At 35.3% G+C, this 16,254-nt stretch overlaps 2 protein-coding genes across 2 annotated transcripts; both read left to right on the top strand.

The window, feature by feature from the left end:
* Window positions 1-2,422: 2,422 nt before the first annotated feature.
* On the top strand, window positions 2,423-9,705 carry LOC118040896 (callose synthase 7). The gene is made up of 18 exons (XM_035048331.2): window positions 2,423-2,529; window positions 2,661-2,765; window positions 2,862-2,973; window positions 3,072-3,223; window positions 3,591-3,700; window positions 3,789-3,896; window positions 4,003-4,071; window positions 4,188-4,374; window positions 4,468-4,579; window positions 5,036-5,158; window positions 5,237-5,355; window positions 5,475-5,558; window positions 6,438-6,550; window positions 6,629-6,858; window positions 7,547-8,344; window positions 8,457-8,507; window positions 8,748-8,933; window positions 9,027-9,705. The coding sequence occupies exons 2-18, from the start codon at window positions 2,671-2,673 to the stop codon at window positions 9,330-9,332; spliced, it is 2,955 nt and encodes a 984-aa protein (XP_034904222.1). The 5' UTR covers window positions 2,423-2,529; window positions 2,661-2,670; the 3' UTR covers window positions 9,333-9,705.
* Window positions 9,706-12,697: 2,992 nt separating this feature from the next.
* On the top strand, window positions 12,698-14,753 carry LOC118041659 (uncharacterized). Its single transcript, XM_035049463.2, has 4 exons — window positions 12,698-12,996; window positions 13,084-13,151; window positions 13,272-13,366; window positions 14,066-14,753. The coding sequence occupies exons 1-4, from the start codon at window positions 12,894-12,896 to the stop codon at window positions 14,619-14,621; spliced, it is 822 nt and encodes a 273-aa protein (XP_034905354.1). The 5' UTR covers window positions 12,698-12,893; the 3' UTR covers window positions 14,622-14,753.
* The last annotated feature ends 1,501 nt before the right edge of the window (window positions 14,754-16,254 follow it).

Below are 16,254 nucleotides of genomic sequence, written 5' to 3' on the forward strand. Positions count from 1 at the left end.
TGGAATATATACACATGAAACGAAGATATTCAGCATAAAAAGCATTGAATTGTCATGAATAAGTTTAGGAGGAACTCTGAAGTCTTTTGCCGCCACCTAAAAGGGTGTTCCCTCCTTGTTTCACAGCACTGCCACATATATTTTGTGCTTCTCAAATTAAAGAACAGTTTGCATGCAGTGTAGAGTGTAGGGTTGGGAGTTGAGGGATAGAAACTTGACTTCCTGAAATTTACATTATTTGGAACACCCTTTGAATGCAGTTGCCATGTGAGATATTTTAAATTGCTCCAAGGATCAAACTCTTAGTTACATGGGCTAATACGAGAGCAAGAAATACAAAATTCCTGAGAGAGAGGGTATTAAAGCTTATGTATTATTCATAGGAGAGACACAGTTTCTGAATTTTCTTCATTTGTTCCAGAAACAGATAACCCTACTATGGGAAAGTAGGGTGAAAGTGCTATACTTTTCTGGCCTTATCTCGTATGATTGAAATATTTTGCCACTAGCAGATAAGAAATTCTTAGATGCTGACTACCATTCTAATAGTGAGAAGGAATACAACTTCCTTTTACATTTCTCAGGAACCTTTACCTTAATAATAAAAAATATGATATTTTTTAACAAAAAAAAGTGCCAAAAACAAGCTGGTAAAATCCTATACTTATCCATGATTGCACTTCTCGTGAATTTTTGCAGAAACTATACTATGTGGCAAAATAGAAAAAGAGATTCTATATTTGTCCATTTTATAGGTTATTTACTTTTTATGTGGACGTGTTTTCTTTGTTGATTTGTTAAATTCATTCTGCTTATAACCTCTATCCTGCATATTTGTGAATAGATACTGCCTCTAGTTGAACCAACAAAGTTGATTATGGAGATTACTGTTGATAACTATCAATGGCATGAATTCTTTCCTCGACGTAATACTTCACCCTTTTCAATGACTATTTGTACTTGTTTCATCATATGACTATTTATACTTGTTTCATTATGAAGCTGTAACTAAGTCATGTTTTGAAACTGTTGTAGTTACGTATAACATTGGTGTTGTTATCTCAATATGGGCCCCTGTTATTCTGGTAAGTGGACTGAATAAGAGGTTTAATTAGGAAAGAGAAACTTCATAGCATTATGTTACATTACAAACTTTTTCAATAAGGTAAATTCTGTTATTGTGTTAGGTTTATTTTTTGGATGCCACCAAATATGGTATGCCATATTTTCTACACTTGTTGGTGGGATTCAAGGAGCATTTAACCATTTTGGGTGAGGTTAGTGGTCTTTTTTTTCTCCTATAATGATATATTAGCAATCATAAAACCAACATTGTTTTAATTGTTATAAGAGATTTGAAATCCTAGTTCATATTTGATTTTGGAAATTATCACTTTACAAATGGCGGTTTTGATCGTGCATTACACTTGTAACTTTTGATTTTCCAGATAAGGACACTAGGGATGTTAAGGTCCAGATTTGAATCCGTGCCTTCAGCTTTCAGTCGCCATCTTGTGCCATCGTCAGATGAGAATGTTTCAGGGAACCTTGAGACGGTAGCAATTCTAACAAATCTATGTAGTAGTTTGCTTATCTGCGCTGGCTGTTTGATATATGTATCTTCTTTTTTTCATGATGTTCCTTTTGGATGCATTTTGTTCCAAATACGAAAGCAGCAATATTATTTTGGTCTTCCAACTTATTTTATACATCAATCAATTGGATCTTTCTCCTTTGTCTTTGGCTAAATTGACAGTTCTCTTCATGTCAGGTTGAGCAATACGAAAGAAAAAATATTGCAAATTTTTCACATGTGTGGAATGAGTTCATATTATTCCTTGAGAACAGAAGATCTGATCAGCAATCAGTTGAGACTCTTCTTGCTAAATAATTATTCAATATGTCAAGTGCATCATATTCTATAGTTGTAAGGTTTTAATTTACTTCACTGTTCAGTGAAAGAGACTTGCTGCTTGTGCCGTATTCTTCAAGTGATGTCTCTGTCGTGCAGTTGGCCTCCTTTTTTGCTTGCTAGCAAGGTAATACCTTCTTGTCATTGTTATTCTTAATGTTTGTACTCAATGCAAATCCAATTCCAATTTATTTCCATGTGTTGATTGACACATGACAGATTCCTATAGCATTGGACATGGCAAAAAAGATTTCAAGGGGAAGGAGGACGCTGAGTTGTATAAGAAGATGGATGATTATATGCAATCAAGCAGTAACTGAGTGTTATGAGTCATTGAGGGACATAATATATGGCCTTCTGGAAGATGGTACAGATAAGAATGTAAGAAAGCATCTGTCTAGTGAGCTTGAGTTCTCGCGAGTAATATTAGATGAATATGGCCATATATGATTGATTATTTATCCCTTTTTTTTTTATTTATTTTCTAAATTAGGATTGTAAGGCAGATATGTTATGAAGTAGACGTGAGCATACAACAACATCGGTTTTTGAATGAATTCCGGATGAGTGGATTGCCTTTGCTTAGTGAATATCTGGAGAGATTTCTAAAATTCTTGGTAATGTGCTTTCTCTATGCTTTCATTTTTTTTTTTTTTTTCTTTAAGTTCTGTGCATTTTAGCTTGTAACTTGTCATTGTGGCCTGCACATGCTCATATTTGAGTGCTCACACTAGAATCTTTTTGACAGCTAGGTGATCATGAAGATGCTGACATGTACAAATCTCAAGATAATTAATGCTCTCCAGTCTATTATAGAAGTTATCACTCAAGATATCATGAAGCATGGCCATGAGTAAGCTCTGAATGATAACTAATTTACTGGGGATGTCAAAATGGTTGTGACAGACTGAACTGTGATTACTAAACGTTTAGATACATATCCCTGCAGAATCCTGGAAAGAGCTCACACTAACACCACAGGGGATCAAAGTAGTGTAAGAGAACAGAGGTTTGGAAGGATAAATATAGACCGTACAAATAACAAGTACTGGACGGATAAGGTTTTCCTCGCACTTGCGTATTTTTTTTTACAAATGTCATGTTATGATTTTCACATATACATCTTTAATTTTCTTACTATTTTATATTTCTCCCGTAGGTCATTAGGCTCCATTTACTTTTGACTACCAAGGAATCTGCCATAAATGTGCCCTCGAACTTGGATGCTCGTCGCCGAATAACTTTCTTTGCAAATTCCTTATTCATGAACATGCCGAAGGCTCCAAAAGTCCGAGACATGTTCTCTTTTAGGTGAGTGATTGAAACAATGTGAAACTTGTAAGCAAAAAATGTTATAGATGGGAGTAGCTTTTTGTCTATAGTTTCATCATGGCAACAACAAGTTCTAAATAAATCATTTTCAACAATGTTCATGGCTTTTTGCCACAATCAGGTCAGAAATGAAGAAATGGTACCATTCTCATGCAAACATGATATTGATTGTGTTAATAAGGATTACACAGTTTCTTCTCTCATTCACTATCTTTATAAATGGTCATATGCTTCTATACTCCTCATTTTCTTCCGTATAGATGATCATTCATTGGTCATAAATAGAAGGTTACTTATTTTCATTCTTTTCTGCTCTGACTTTAGATGTATTTTTTGATATTATTAGTGTTTTGACTCCGTATTACAAAGAAGATGTTCTTTATTCTGATGACGAACTTCACAAGGAAAATGAAGATGGGATAACAATTTTGTTCTACCTAAAGACCATATATCGTGGTGAGTGAGTTTTGCACCAGTTCCTGCATCACACTTTTGGTCTTTTATAATGGGGTTAACTTATCAAGCACAAATGACTACAAAACAGATGAATGGAAAAATTTTGAGGAACGCACAAATACATGTTCTTCCAAAGAGAAGATGGAGCTTACTCGTCACTGGGTATCCTACAGGGGGCAGACCCTTGCTAGAACAGGTTTGAATAGTGAAGATTTTTGCAGCTGTACTTACCAACTTCATTTCTGGATGTTGACTAGGCTATCATGTAACCACTCATATTTATTTCTCAAAAAAATTTCCAGTGAGAGGGATGATGTACTATAGGCAAGCCCTAGAACTTCAGTGCTTATTGGAATTTGCAGGAGACCATGGTTTGTGATTTCTTAACATATATACACATTATGATTTCTGAAATTTAGCATTTGATTCCATTGCCTCTAATGATTCATTCTCTTTTTGATAAACTAATCACCGTTTTGCTTTGCAGCTCTTTCGAGGGCCTTCCGTACCTTGGAACATGAGCAGGAACAGAAAGCTTACTTTGATCATGCACAAGCACTGGCGGATTTGAAGTTCACCTATGTTGTTTCTTGTCAGGTGTATGGAGCTCAGAAAAAATCCACTGAAGCCCGGGACCGAAGTTGTTACAGTAATATTCTGAATCTAATGCTAACGTAAGTTAAAATTATGTCTCTATGCGTTACATGAAGTTCTCCATTTAAATGCAAAAGGTTGATGGAATCCTTAATTTAATAACATTATTGCAGGAATCCTTCGCTACGTATTGCTTACATCGACGAGAGAGAGGTGACAGTGAATGGAAAATCTCAAAAATTGTATTACTCTGTTCTCGTCAAAGGAGGTGATAAGTTTGATGAGGTATGGGACTGATTCCTTGTTTGGTGTAGAATTTAAGTGTTGCTGGATTTCTATGATAAAAATTTAGTAGATTAATTGGTCACTTCCAGTTAAATTTATCACATTTCAAATTGCAATTAAGGTTTGGAAATTGCAGAGTAATGTTCTGGAAAAAATCTAGTTAGTGTCTGCAAGATAATCCTATGAAGTACTTTGTTATCTGCAGATGTAAATAAATTATGCTGTAAAGGACTATTTTTTAAGGAACAATTACATTTATGCGATGTTCCCCAACTGCTTAGGTTAGCACCTTCATTCATTTTCTGAGAATGAGGAAAATGTCCTGCCTTTGCGGTCTCAAGAAAATTTTTGAGAGTAGTTGATTGTTAATGCTGCTCCAGTATTACAAGCTTCTTTTGCCATTTTTTTTCAATCTGAAACATGTTCTCTTATATGTCGTTCTTGTTACATTGCTAGGAAATCTACCGAATCAAGCTTCCAGGTCCTCCAACAGATATCGGTGAAGGAAAACCTGAGAATCAAAATCATGCCATTATCTTTACTCGTGGAGAAGCCTTACAGACTATAGACATGAATCAGGTGGTTAACTTTTTCTTTATCCTTTCATTTGTAAATTACATCACATAGTAATTCACTAAACTTTCCCTTTGTTTTCAGGACAATTACTTTGAAGAAGCTTTTAAAATGAGGAATGTGTTGGAGGAGCTTAAAAAATCTCACCGTAGGAAACAAAACCCTACGATTTTGGGTGTCAGGGAGCATATATTTACTGGAAGGTCAGCCTTACCATTTAATGGTTGTGCTAACACATGTTAGCATGCAAGAGAATTATGCTGTAGAACAATGCTGATTTTGACAGTATAAATCCTTATATTTCTTCCCTTTCATTTGACAGTGTTTCATCACTTGCTTGGTTCATGTCCAATCAGGAGACCAGCTTTGTGACTATTGGCCAACGTGTGTTAGCTAGTCCTCTAAGGTAAGCCTAATTTTAGCCAGCGATCAATGAATAGTATTATATACAATTTACAATTTGAATGCTCTTTCCATCTGTTAAAATCTGTATCTGCGTACCTTTCTATTTTTTTCCTTTTAATTCTCAAACATGGGATGAAAAAATTTCAAACCTCAGACAGATGATATTTCACTGCTTGAGGAAAATAAAATTCAAAATCACAAATCGCTCCTGGTAATCTCCCAAAAAACGGCCATCTTATGTGTAAATCACCACTTGACAGGTTCTCCCTTTTCCTCAAAACAGACTTGTTTTGCTCATTGACCAGTACAAGTTATCTGAATCAACTTAACAATGACCTTTGATCCAGGTTGAAAGTATTAAGAGACCACATGATTTTAAAAAATTACTTACAGAAAAGAGGACTCTAAAACTCTTTCAAATATAGGAAAAATTGCAAGCTTCAAATTATTTAGACACCTTGTGATGATTATTTGCTTGTCTCTAATGTCTTGAAATCAAAATGTCAAATAATTCGTCTGTCTTGAATTCTTCATTTTGCCTAGACATGAATTCAATTAGTCCAACAGTTCTTTAATGAAGAGGTTCGATCCTTTTAGAACAGAACAACTCAAATTTTACAGGAGCATGTTATTTTTTGTACTTTTGGATGAAAATGGTGTCTTCTCTCTTGCTCGTGTCATAACAAACTATTTGGAGCGCCTCGTTTCCATTAACATGCAATGTTGTATTTTGCAGTTCTATAGCATTTTTGTTGTTTTTGACGTACAATGTTGCATGTTGCTCTAATTAAAATATTCTGTCTCAGGCTCAAAAATCTAATTTAATTTTGTTCTATTACCACCAATTTAAGATTCTAACAAATGTTGTCTAACTTCATAGGGTACGATTCCATTACGGCCATCCTGATATATTTGACAGAATATTCCACATAACAAGGGGTGGCATAAGCAAAGCTTCAAAAATAATAAATTTAAGCGAGGATATATTTGCAGGTAATTTTATATGGGTTTGAGCACTATCGCCATTAGATATAATTATCGTGTGATGATTAAGCATTCGGATGTCTTCAGGATACAACACAACCCTACGTGGGGGATATGTAACGCATCATGAATATATCCAAGTAGGGAAAGGGCGTGATGTGGGGATGAATCAGATATCATCTTTTGAGGCAAAGGTTGCAAATGGAAATGGAGAGCAGACACTTAGCCGTGATGTTTATCGACTGGGGCGCCGTTTTGACTTCTATAGGATGCTCTCATTCTACTATACGACAGTTGGTTTCTATTTCAGTAGCATGGTATGTTGATCCTTATTTCACTGTCTTTGTGCCGAACAAAAGTCTAAGTTTCTTGCTTCCTTTTATAGTCTTCTTGACTACTACCGGTGGCATCTCTTTTTCTTTAAGTTTTCTGAGTTATGGTGGTTTGTTGGTCTCCTTGAGGAGTTCCAAATCTGGAGCTTCAAGGTGATTTCATCCCCTTCATTACTTCTGTTTTAGGAAATGCCCTTATCTTCCTCCCTGTTTATGTTTTTTTTTTTTTTTTTTCAATTTAAAAAAGAAATGGATAACATAACTCTAACTAGGCTCCCCAGTAAATGTAGCTCAGATTATTCTTATCTACATATTCCAAGCTGCTTATTGAGGACGGAGCGTCATTTATGCTGGTATCAAAATATAAATTATTAAACATTAAGAATAAGATCAGTTTGTTTCAGATGGGGCCCTATGCTTCAGTCCTCTGTGGTGACCAATATTACGTGGTGATGGTTTCTCAATTATTTCCTGCATTAATGAGGTACTAAAAAAAAGAGACCCCAGTTTTATGGAATTCAAAAGCCATTAGGTGATTCAGGTCACTTGGCCAGCTTGTTACTTGTGAAGCCATTTTGATATTCCTACCTTGATTTACTTCAAGTTCTATTATAACTGCATGGAATGGAAAGTGTGTGTTATAGTTTGATTTGGTATGTTTTTGTCGTTTCAGGTAACTGTGATTACCGTATATGTGTTCCTATATGGACGCATATACATGGTACTGAGTGGATTAGATAGGGAGATTCTTAATGACCCGAGCATAAGTGAGAGCAAGGTCCTTGAACAGGCTATGGCTCCTCAATCCATTTTTCAGCTAGGCTTTTTTCTAGTGCTGCCCATGGTTATGGAAATTGGCTTGGAGAAAGGGTTCCGCACTGCTCTAGGTGATTTTGTCATTATGCAGCTACAGCTTGCATCTGTGTTCTTCACATTCCAGCTTGGAACCAAATCACATTATTTCGGAAGAACAATTCTTCATGGTGGTTCCAAATATCGAGCCACTGGGCGTGGCTTTGTTGTTTTCCATGCGAAGTTTGCAGAAAACTACAGGCTATACTCACGAAGTCACTTTGTTAAGGGATTGGAATTATTTATACTGCTGATCGTGTATGAAGTTTACGGGGCATCATATCGCAGTTCAAGTCTTTTTATGTTCATCACATTATCCATGTGGTTCATGGTTGGATCCTGGTTGTTTGCTCCATTTGTGTTCAACCCATCTGGATTTGACTGGCAAAAAACAGTGGATGATTGGACGGATTGGAAACGGTGGATGGGCAATCGTGGTGGTATAGGAATTCCTCCTGATAAAAGCTGGGAATCATGGTGGGCTGGGGAACATGAACATCTCAAACACACAAATTTCAGGGGATGGTTGCTTGAAATAATCCTTGCATTTCGCTTCTTTATCTACCAATATGGCATTGTCTACCACCTTGATATATCCCATCACAGTAAAAGTTTGCTGGTACAATCCATATTTGAGTGATGTTTTGTTATTTGTTGGCCTATAACTTTGTGGTTGATTTCTGCTACCATAAACTAACCTCTCTACTATAAACTTAAAATCTTCATTGCAGGTTTACGGACTTTCGTGGATAGTTATGATTACTGCTCTTTTAGTCCTCAAGGTATGTGGCATGCCAATGGAACTCATGTAGAAAGTAAATGTGATTAGGAGGAGCTTGAATAAAAAAAAACCTAGCATTGTATTCGAAAACTAGCAAATCAGCATTTTAACCTTATAACTTGACCATTTGAATGAAGAATGTAGCGGTGTTCTCTAGTAAACTAATCTCAAGTAAGTTTGTGTCTATACCATATTTCTGAACTTAGCCTACTGCTGTTTGTGCTTCAAACGTTGCTCTCAGATGGTATCAATGGGGAGAAGAAAATTCCGTACAGACTTTCAGCTCATGTTCAGGATTCTCAAGGCACTCCTCTTTCTCGGCTTCATGTCAGTCATGACTGTTCTCTTCGTAGTTTGTGGTCTCACAGTACAAGATCTATTCGCTGCCATCCTCGCGTTCATGCCCACAGGGTGGGCCCTTCTTCTTGTAAGTAAACAAATTTTGTTCAAAATGTGTGATTATATACTTCAAGGGTTCTCCTTCAGGTGTTCACTGCATGATTAAATCCTCTTTATGTAGATTGGACAGGCATGCATGAGCCTGTTCAAGTGGATAGGATTCTGGGATTCGATGAAGGAGCTAGCAAGGGCATACGAGTACATCATGGGCTTGTTGCTTTTCATGCCAATAGCCATCCTGTCATGGTTCTCATTTGTTTCGGAGTTCCAAACTCGCCTGCTCTTCAATCAAGCATTTAGCAGAGGCCTCCAGATCTCTATGATTCTTGCGGGAAAGAAAGATGGAAACGATACTGTAAAGAAAGATGTGCCTGAAGCAGTAAGGAAAGAAGGCGCTGATGCAGTAAGGAAAACACCATCTAACTAGATCTTCTACCTTTCACTTTCATTTTGTTTATTCTGTCCTGTATCTCAAATTAGTTGGAAGTCCAGGAAAGATGGTAATTGTTCTTACAAGATCGATTGATATGATCTTTTTTTTCTTTACGGTGTAGGAGCTTTTTAGGAAAATAAATCTTCCTTAGTTAATTTTATTTCTTCTCTTTTTGTTTTTTATTATGATCTGTGAAGCTATTTATAAGGTGCCAATGTTACATGGAATCTTGATAGAGAGATGAATTTCTCTAATCTTATAGCTTTAAACACAATCTAGTTAATCCTATGCTGTTCACTTCTTCAGATGCAAGAAGTGAATTTTCAATTTCAATTTTTATATTAACATCTTCGTCTTTGTAATCAAATTTGTATATATCTTGATTAATTTTAAAAGTTTTAAAATTAACAATGGTTATATAAGCCTGTAAAATCTTTATCAGTAGTAGCTAGCTGGTAAATTTTCAACATAAACAGGGGATATAAGCAAAATCTCCCATCCTGTAATATATGATCATAAGAAATCATGCCCCACCACAGCATGACTTTTTCGGCTATGTAAATTGGGAATTTAGGACCCTCTTTATTGTTTTTTTAGTTGACAACAACACGTGTGAGTTGGGTTTTTGGGTTCTCATCTCTCAGCATTGCCCCCTTAGCAGAAAGGTGCTGAAACTCGGCAAGGGTTATACGAATTGATGGTTATATCATTTGGTATGTACAATGCGTTCAGTATTTGCATGAGGTTCATGCATCATGTATTGAGTTCACGAGGAAATGGTTTTTATAATATTTTGATTTACAACCCCATTTTGGAATCTCACATAGTCAAATTAATAGAATATGAAACCTTCTCAAATCATGATTTGGGTGAAATTCTTACTATTTTTTATGCAATTGCTACAAGATCAACATTTCCATAAACTTGGATTTTTATTGACATAAAAACATCACTTTCCATATCTTCAGATACAATCCATAAGAGTTTGTATGTTTTTTGTGCATAAACCCTTGTGAGAATTTCGCATAGTTTTAGTAGTTCTTTCGCTTTCAGAACAAATTCTCTTATTTGTGCTTCATAAAAAGCAGTAATCTTTCAAATTATATCTGATTAAATCCAGGTATTGTAGACATTAATTCTCCCATTTCCATCCCCGAGCATTTTAAATTTCCCATTTATTGAAAAAAAATATCCTATTATTGAATTGTTTTTTATCCAATTATATGAATCGATCAGCACTAATGGAATTGTTGTTCTATTTACAAAATCACATAAAAATTTATCTAATTCCTTATATGAATATGAAATGTCTAAAATACGTATGAATGGAGGAATAAAGAGAACTTTGATTTTCTATTCAAATTAGAATTTGCAACAAATACAATCCAATAGCCTTTCGTTAGATAGGAACAGATTTGATAAATACTGATAACACTCGGATAGAGAGTATTAGAACGGAAAAATCCATTAGATAATGAACTCTTGGTTATAAGCCACTCTTGGCGATGAATTAACAATTCAAAGTGCTTTTCTTACGTATTCTTGATAAACCAGTGTTTATATATAAATGTAGGAGGATCTATTTGGGAAGTAAGAAGCCTCATTGACATCTCTTCATCTGCAAAGAATTCTCAATGTGAAAACATGGAGACAAGGGGCTAGTCTTTGAATAGGAAAAAGAGTGGACCTGTAGGTCCCAAATGAATTGGGTTGCTATTTTTGCAATCTTAAAAAATAAGCATTTGTATGTGAATTGCAAAAGGTGCAAGTTTTTCAAAGTGTTCATGATATCATGTGCTTTCACATACTTGTATCCTTTTATAGGAGTTTCATTCAAAATTTTAGTTCTCTTATTTCACCTATTATGAAGTGTTTGAAGGGGCATTCTTTTAAGTGGACATGAAGGCTGAATTTAGTTTTTAGCTTGTTAAACGGGAAATGACTGAAACTTTTGTACCAGCACTCTCAAACTTTAAGAAGCTATTTGAGGTTAATTGTGATTCATTTGGGATAGGCATTAGAGGAGTTATTAACCAAGATGGGCGGCTTATCACTCTTTTCAATAAGAAGCTATCTAGTTCAAAGAAGAATTACTAGAAGTATGATCTGAAACTTTATGTTATTAGTTAGAGTTTCAAACATTAGCGACATTATCTAGTGCAAAAAGAGTTCGTCCTCATTACCAATCATGAGACACTAAATTACATAAATGAACAACATAAGTTAATTGTTTGCTTGTTGTGTGTTACTAAACAACCATGGTAGGAAGAAGTTATAGAATAGGGCGTGTCCAAAAAAGGATGAGGAGACTCTTTTTTGGGAGAAACCTTCAAGAGCTTATCATAAAGAGTGATCGTGGGTCATTAGCTAGTATTGAAACCCCAAGCATGAACAAAGATGATAACCTCATGATAGGGAAGATGTCAAATCTGGGGATTTTAGGTTTCGCATCAAAATTTCTAAGTTTGTTAGAACCTTATAGGTAGACGAGTTTATAGACTAGTTGGACCTTATAGGTGGAAGAGGTCAGATCTAGAAATTTTTTAATATAAAAAGGTTATTGAGCAAATACGAGTTAAATTAATCAGAATCAGAATGAAAGGTAGGTATTTGTTTGGTGGGAATAGTTGAAAAGGACGTGTGAGAGGTAAGAAAAATAAAAAATCAATAACTGAGATAAATTGAAGAAGAAGATGAGGGAGTAGTTTCGTTTCTTCCTTTCGCCTATTCCCAAACTTTATACTGAAGGTGTATGTGCATTAGCTATTAAATGGAATGATTTATAACAGTAAAACTAAAATAATGAAAATCACTATAGTAATCTTGTTTTTTTAAGAAAAGAAAAAAAATATCTTGTGAGAAAACAATTCTATAAAAATATAATTATATAGTTGTTTTGAGGTTTTCTAAGACTACCTCTGACTAAGAAAACTTTGAATTTTAAAGTTATGTGTTAAATTTGATATTAGTATTTTTCCTAAAATTTCACACTTGTATTCCAACTTATAATGATGTCTTTCAAATATAAATTTTAAAATTATATGATCTTTATATATGTATAAAAAAAACAAATAAAAAACTTGTAGTATAGTCAAGTTATTTGAATGTAAGAGATTAACTTAACAATTCAAGATTAAAAAATTTATATTTATTAGATGATTCTTTAATTAATTATAAATACTTATGGGAATTCCGTGATAAAAAAACATAAACTAATATTTTTTATTTTTAAAAAATTTTAAATTGTTTTAATTTGATAATGTTTCTAATAAATTAAAAAATATATTATTTTAATATATATATATATATATATATAGAAACAAAGAGAGAGAGAGAGAGAGAGAGAGAGAGAGAGAGAGAGCGGTCGAGTCGGACCCCAATACCCCCTTAGGTTACCGTCTGTCACAATAAAAAAGAAAAAAGGGAAAAAACACAGAAAACTGCATCCATCCATCCATAGCTCGAATCTCTTATCATCACTCTCACGGATTAAAGAAACCCTTGATTATATTTTTGGGCTCTTAGATTGATTTTAAAGTTATTCAAAAAAAAAAAATGAATATCCAGCAGCAGCAACAATCGAATCAAAAACCGCCCTCCTGGGAAGCCATCTCCAAGCACTTCTCTCTTCCTCTCTCCGATGCCGCTAACAATCTCGGTACCTCTCTCCCTTCATCTCGCATTTGGACTTTCAAGTTTCAAATTATTTATTTTTTATTAATATTTTGTGTAATTATTGGAGCAGGCGTCTGTGTCAGTGTGCTTAAGAAAATCTGCCGCGAGAATGGTCTTGATAGATGGCCATATCGCAAGGTCAGTTTTTTGTTTTTGTTTTTCTCGATTCCTATCAGTAATCTTTTCTTCTATTTTCTTGGTAGAAATGAATTTTCTTCTATAGAAACTTAATTACTCCCCCCCCCCGGGGTATTTCAGTACTTAGCTGGAAAGAGCATAGAGGACATTAGAAGGTATGCTGCTAGAGAAAAAATCAAAGCCATTGCCGACCTCGCCAAGGCTGCTAACAAAAGGTGTGTTTTTTTCTTTTTTTTTCTTTTTTTTCTTTTTTTGTTACTAATCAATGCAAGCAAGTGACAGAGTTTTAGAATTTAACGCCGTTTGATTTGTCATAAATTTTGCTTTCGAGAATTTGTCATTATGTTTGTTTTACTAAGAAGATTTAAGAAATAGGATTGTGGTAATATAAGTTTCTCTGAATGAAAAATTACCTTGGTTTGTTTTTAGTGTTCTTACTAAAGATTTCGACCAAGATAGAGACTTTTTAATGGGAAAAAATTGAAAGAATAGATTTTGTGAGGTTTGATGTTGGTAGCGATGGTTGGATTCGCCTTTTGCAATAGTTGATGGGTTTTCTTTATGTGTCTGCATTCAGAATTGGTTTCTGGTGTGCATGGTTATTCATTATCCTTGCTTCTTGCATTGATTAGGACAATTTGGAGGTGAGTGTTTTCTTTTTATGGATAAGAGTGGCTAGCAGATGGTGTGTTAGTTGCAGTTGTCTTTATCTAGTCATTTGTCTGTGATCTAATAAGTGAACAACAGGTCACGAGGGAATTCAGATATCACCTAGTAAATTTCTGTTGAGGAAATGCTTGACATGATGAAAACAATTCTATCATCTAAGTCCATTTGAATTATATGCTTTTGTATTTATGTATACTCAATTTGATTCAGTTTCTTTCTCTGGCCTATTTTCATGATCTGATCAGTGGTATCCAGCAGCAAAACAATGAGAATTCCAAACCTCACAAATTGCAGCAACAAGGAACTAAGGATGTTCTAGTTGGGCGGCAACATATCACGCTCACTCCAGGGTTGGCAAAAGGATTGATGGGTTTGGATGAGTTTAAATATGGATTTCCATCAGATGGTTTATCAACAGCTACGAATAAATGGTGGGGTAGCAGCCTGTCTGATACTCAAAGGGCCACTGATAGAGCTGGAATTGAGACTGATGAAGATGACGGCCATCAATCTGAAGAAAAGGCAGATGCTGGTACCAGTGCGGTGATTGTAGACGAAGAGAAAGGTGAGAATGGAAAGATGGAGAGTAATGAAATTGATCCACAAGGGACTGGTTTATTGACGTCTGTTAGGAAAAGAGCTGTTGAAGAAGGGCGAGAAGCACGTAAACTTGGTGTCTACCGCACTTATGGTGTAAACAAGTTAGGCAGGAAACAGAGAGCTTTGCTTCTTCGAATATTTGGATCTTCATTGCCAAAACAATGGATTCAGGACTTCAGTTCAAATAGAGTTGGATTGTAGACATGAATAACAGTTTCTACTATGAATGTATAGTGTCAGATGTAAAACTGCCTTAATGAGTCATGAATGTCACTAGCAAGGTTTTTCATCCACGTGTTTCAAGTTGAATGATGATCATGGTTTTATGTAACAGTCGTTAGAACTAGCAGTAATAATCTTCTCTTGAGTATATGTATATGCTTGTCGCCTCTGCAAACATTATATGTGACACTTCTTTTGTTTTTATGATATGCTGACATCTTATTACTTGATTGAATTCAACGAGCAACTAGTTTAGGACTATAATTTAGTTGAATGTATGCATTGCAGCACAGGACTTTGTCACCAGCTGGTGGGACTTTATTGCATATGGTGGCGCCAAGCTGTAATAATCTTTTCAGAAATGCCAGGGACGTACTTGTTTTTAAGGTAACTATGGATGTGCTTGGAGTTATAGTATCATCTGTGTTCCTCGGTGCTGTTAGGGATTCAGTGTATACTTAGTTTTTAGACCCGTGCTTCGCAGCGGGCAATGCTTACGAAGGAGCAAAATTATGTTGTTTTCGTCACTTTTAATCAAACTTGCAGCATCTAGGTCATGTTGCATTTTTATCAAGAATAAAGCGTGTCATTAACCCATCTTTACGATCAAAAGTATGGTATTCACAATACTATGAAAATAAAAGGTTTGTAACGCAGGCCATCTGAAATTTCTCTTTTTCCATGTAAAATAGAGGAAGGGGCACCGTGAAATTCTTAACAGCATGGAGAAAACAATGTTTTTCTGCAAATTTTTCTTTGCTCATCCCAGTTGGTCCCAAATACCGACTTGTGTGGAGACGTCGCATTTTTTCAATTCTTCGCTCCAAATGTCCTTGGCATATTGACATTTAAAGAACAAATGATCTCTACTCTCATTGGTATCCTTGCATAAACACAAATTGGGCCAGTAATTCTCCCTCTTCTTATCTGTCTATCTTTGAAGGATTCGAGTCAGGTTACAAAATTGTGTCGAGGGATATATAAGGGGTTATAACACCCCTTGGTCTCAATGCTTCCTATGCACTTTTCACAATAAATTTCCCATCTGGACAACGCTTATAGCCGATACTATCATCTTAATGATCATTGGGAAAAAAGGAGTCCAGAAATAGCTTTTCGCAAGCAAACACCATAAAGCATATCTTATCGCTTTCTTCATGAAGGAAAAAAACAAGGGAAGTACAGCTGTGATGCAGAGTAAAAGATTTCAAGCCTAATGCGACTAATAATCTGATGAAGTTAGGTGCCTAATAATTGTTGGGTCTATTATGTCATCTGTAATAAACCAAAGGCTGTAGGAAGAGGAACAACAGGATACATAATTCCAGTTTAGTTTTGCAAAAGCAGCAGCAGTGTTTCATGCAAACCATTTACAGAGTACTGTTCCAAAATTTTAGCTTAGCGTATAAGCATATCAAAAGTTTTCGTCCAAAAAGGGCTACCGCAGCTACCTCAACCAAAAAGAGCTTGAGATTTCTATGCGAAACCAGGGATTCACAGCAGTGCTGTGAAGTGCCAAATGAATCCTTCTGGACTCCAGCCATACAAAAAAGAAGAAACCACTGTGGAAAGCTCTAGCATATACAGATACAGAAAAGCTTTTTTATGTACG

This window comes from Populus alba, chromosome 14 (genome assembly GCF_005239225.2).
Source record: "Populus alba chromosome 14, ASM523922v2, whole genome shotgun sequence".
Lineage (NCBI taxonomy): Eukaryota > Viridiplantae > Streptophyta > Magnoliopsida > Malpighiales > Salicaceae > Populus > Populus alba.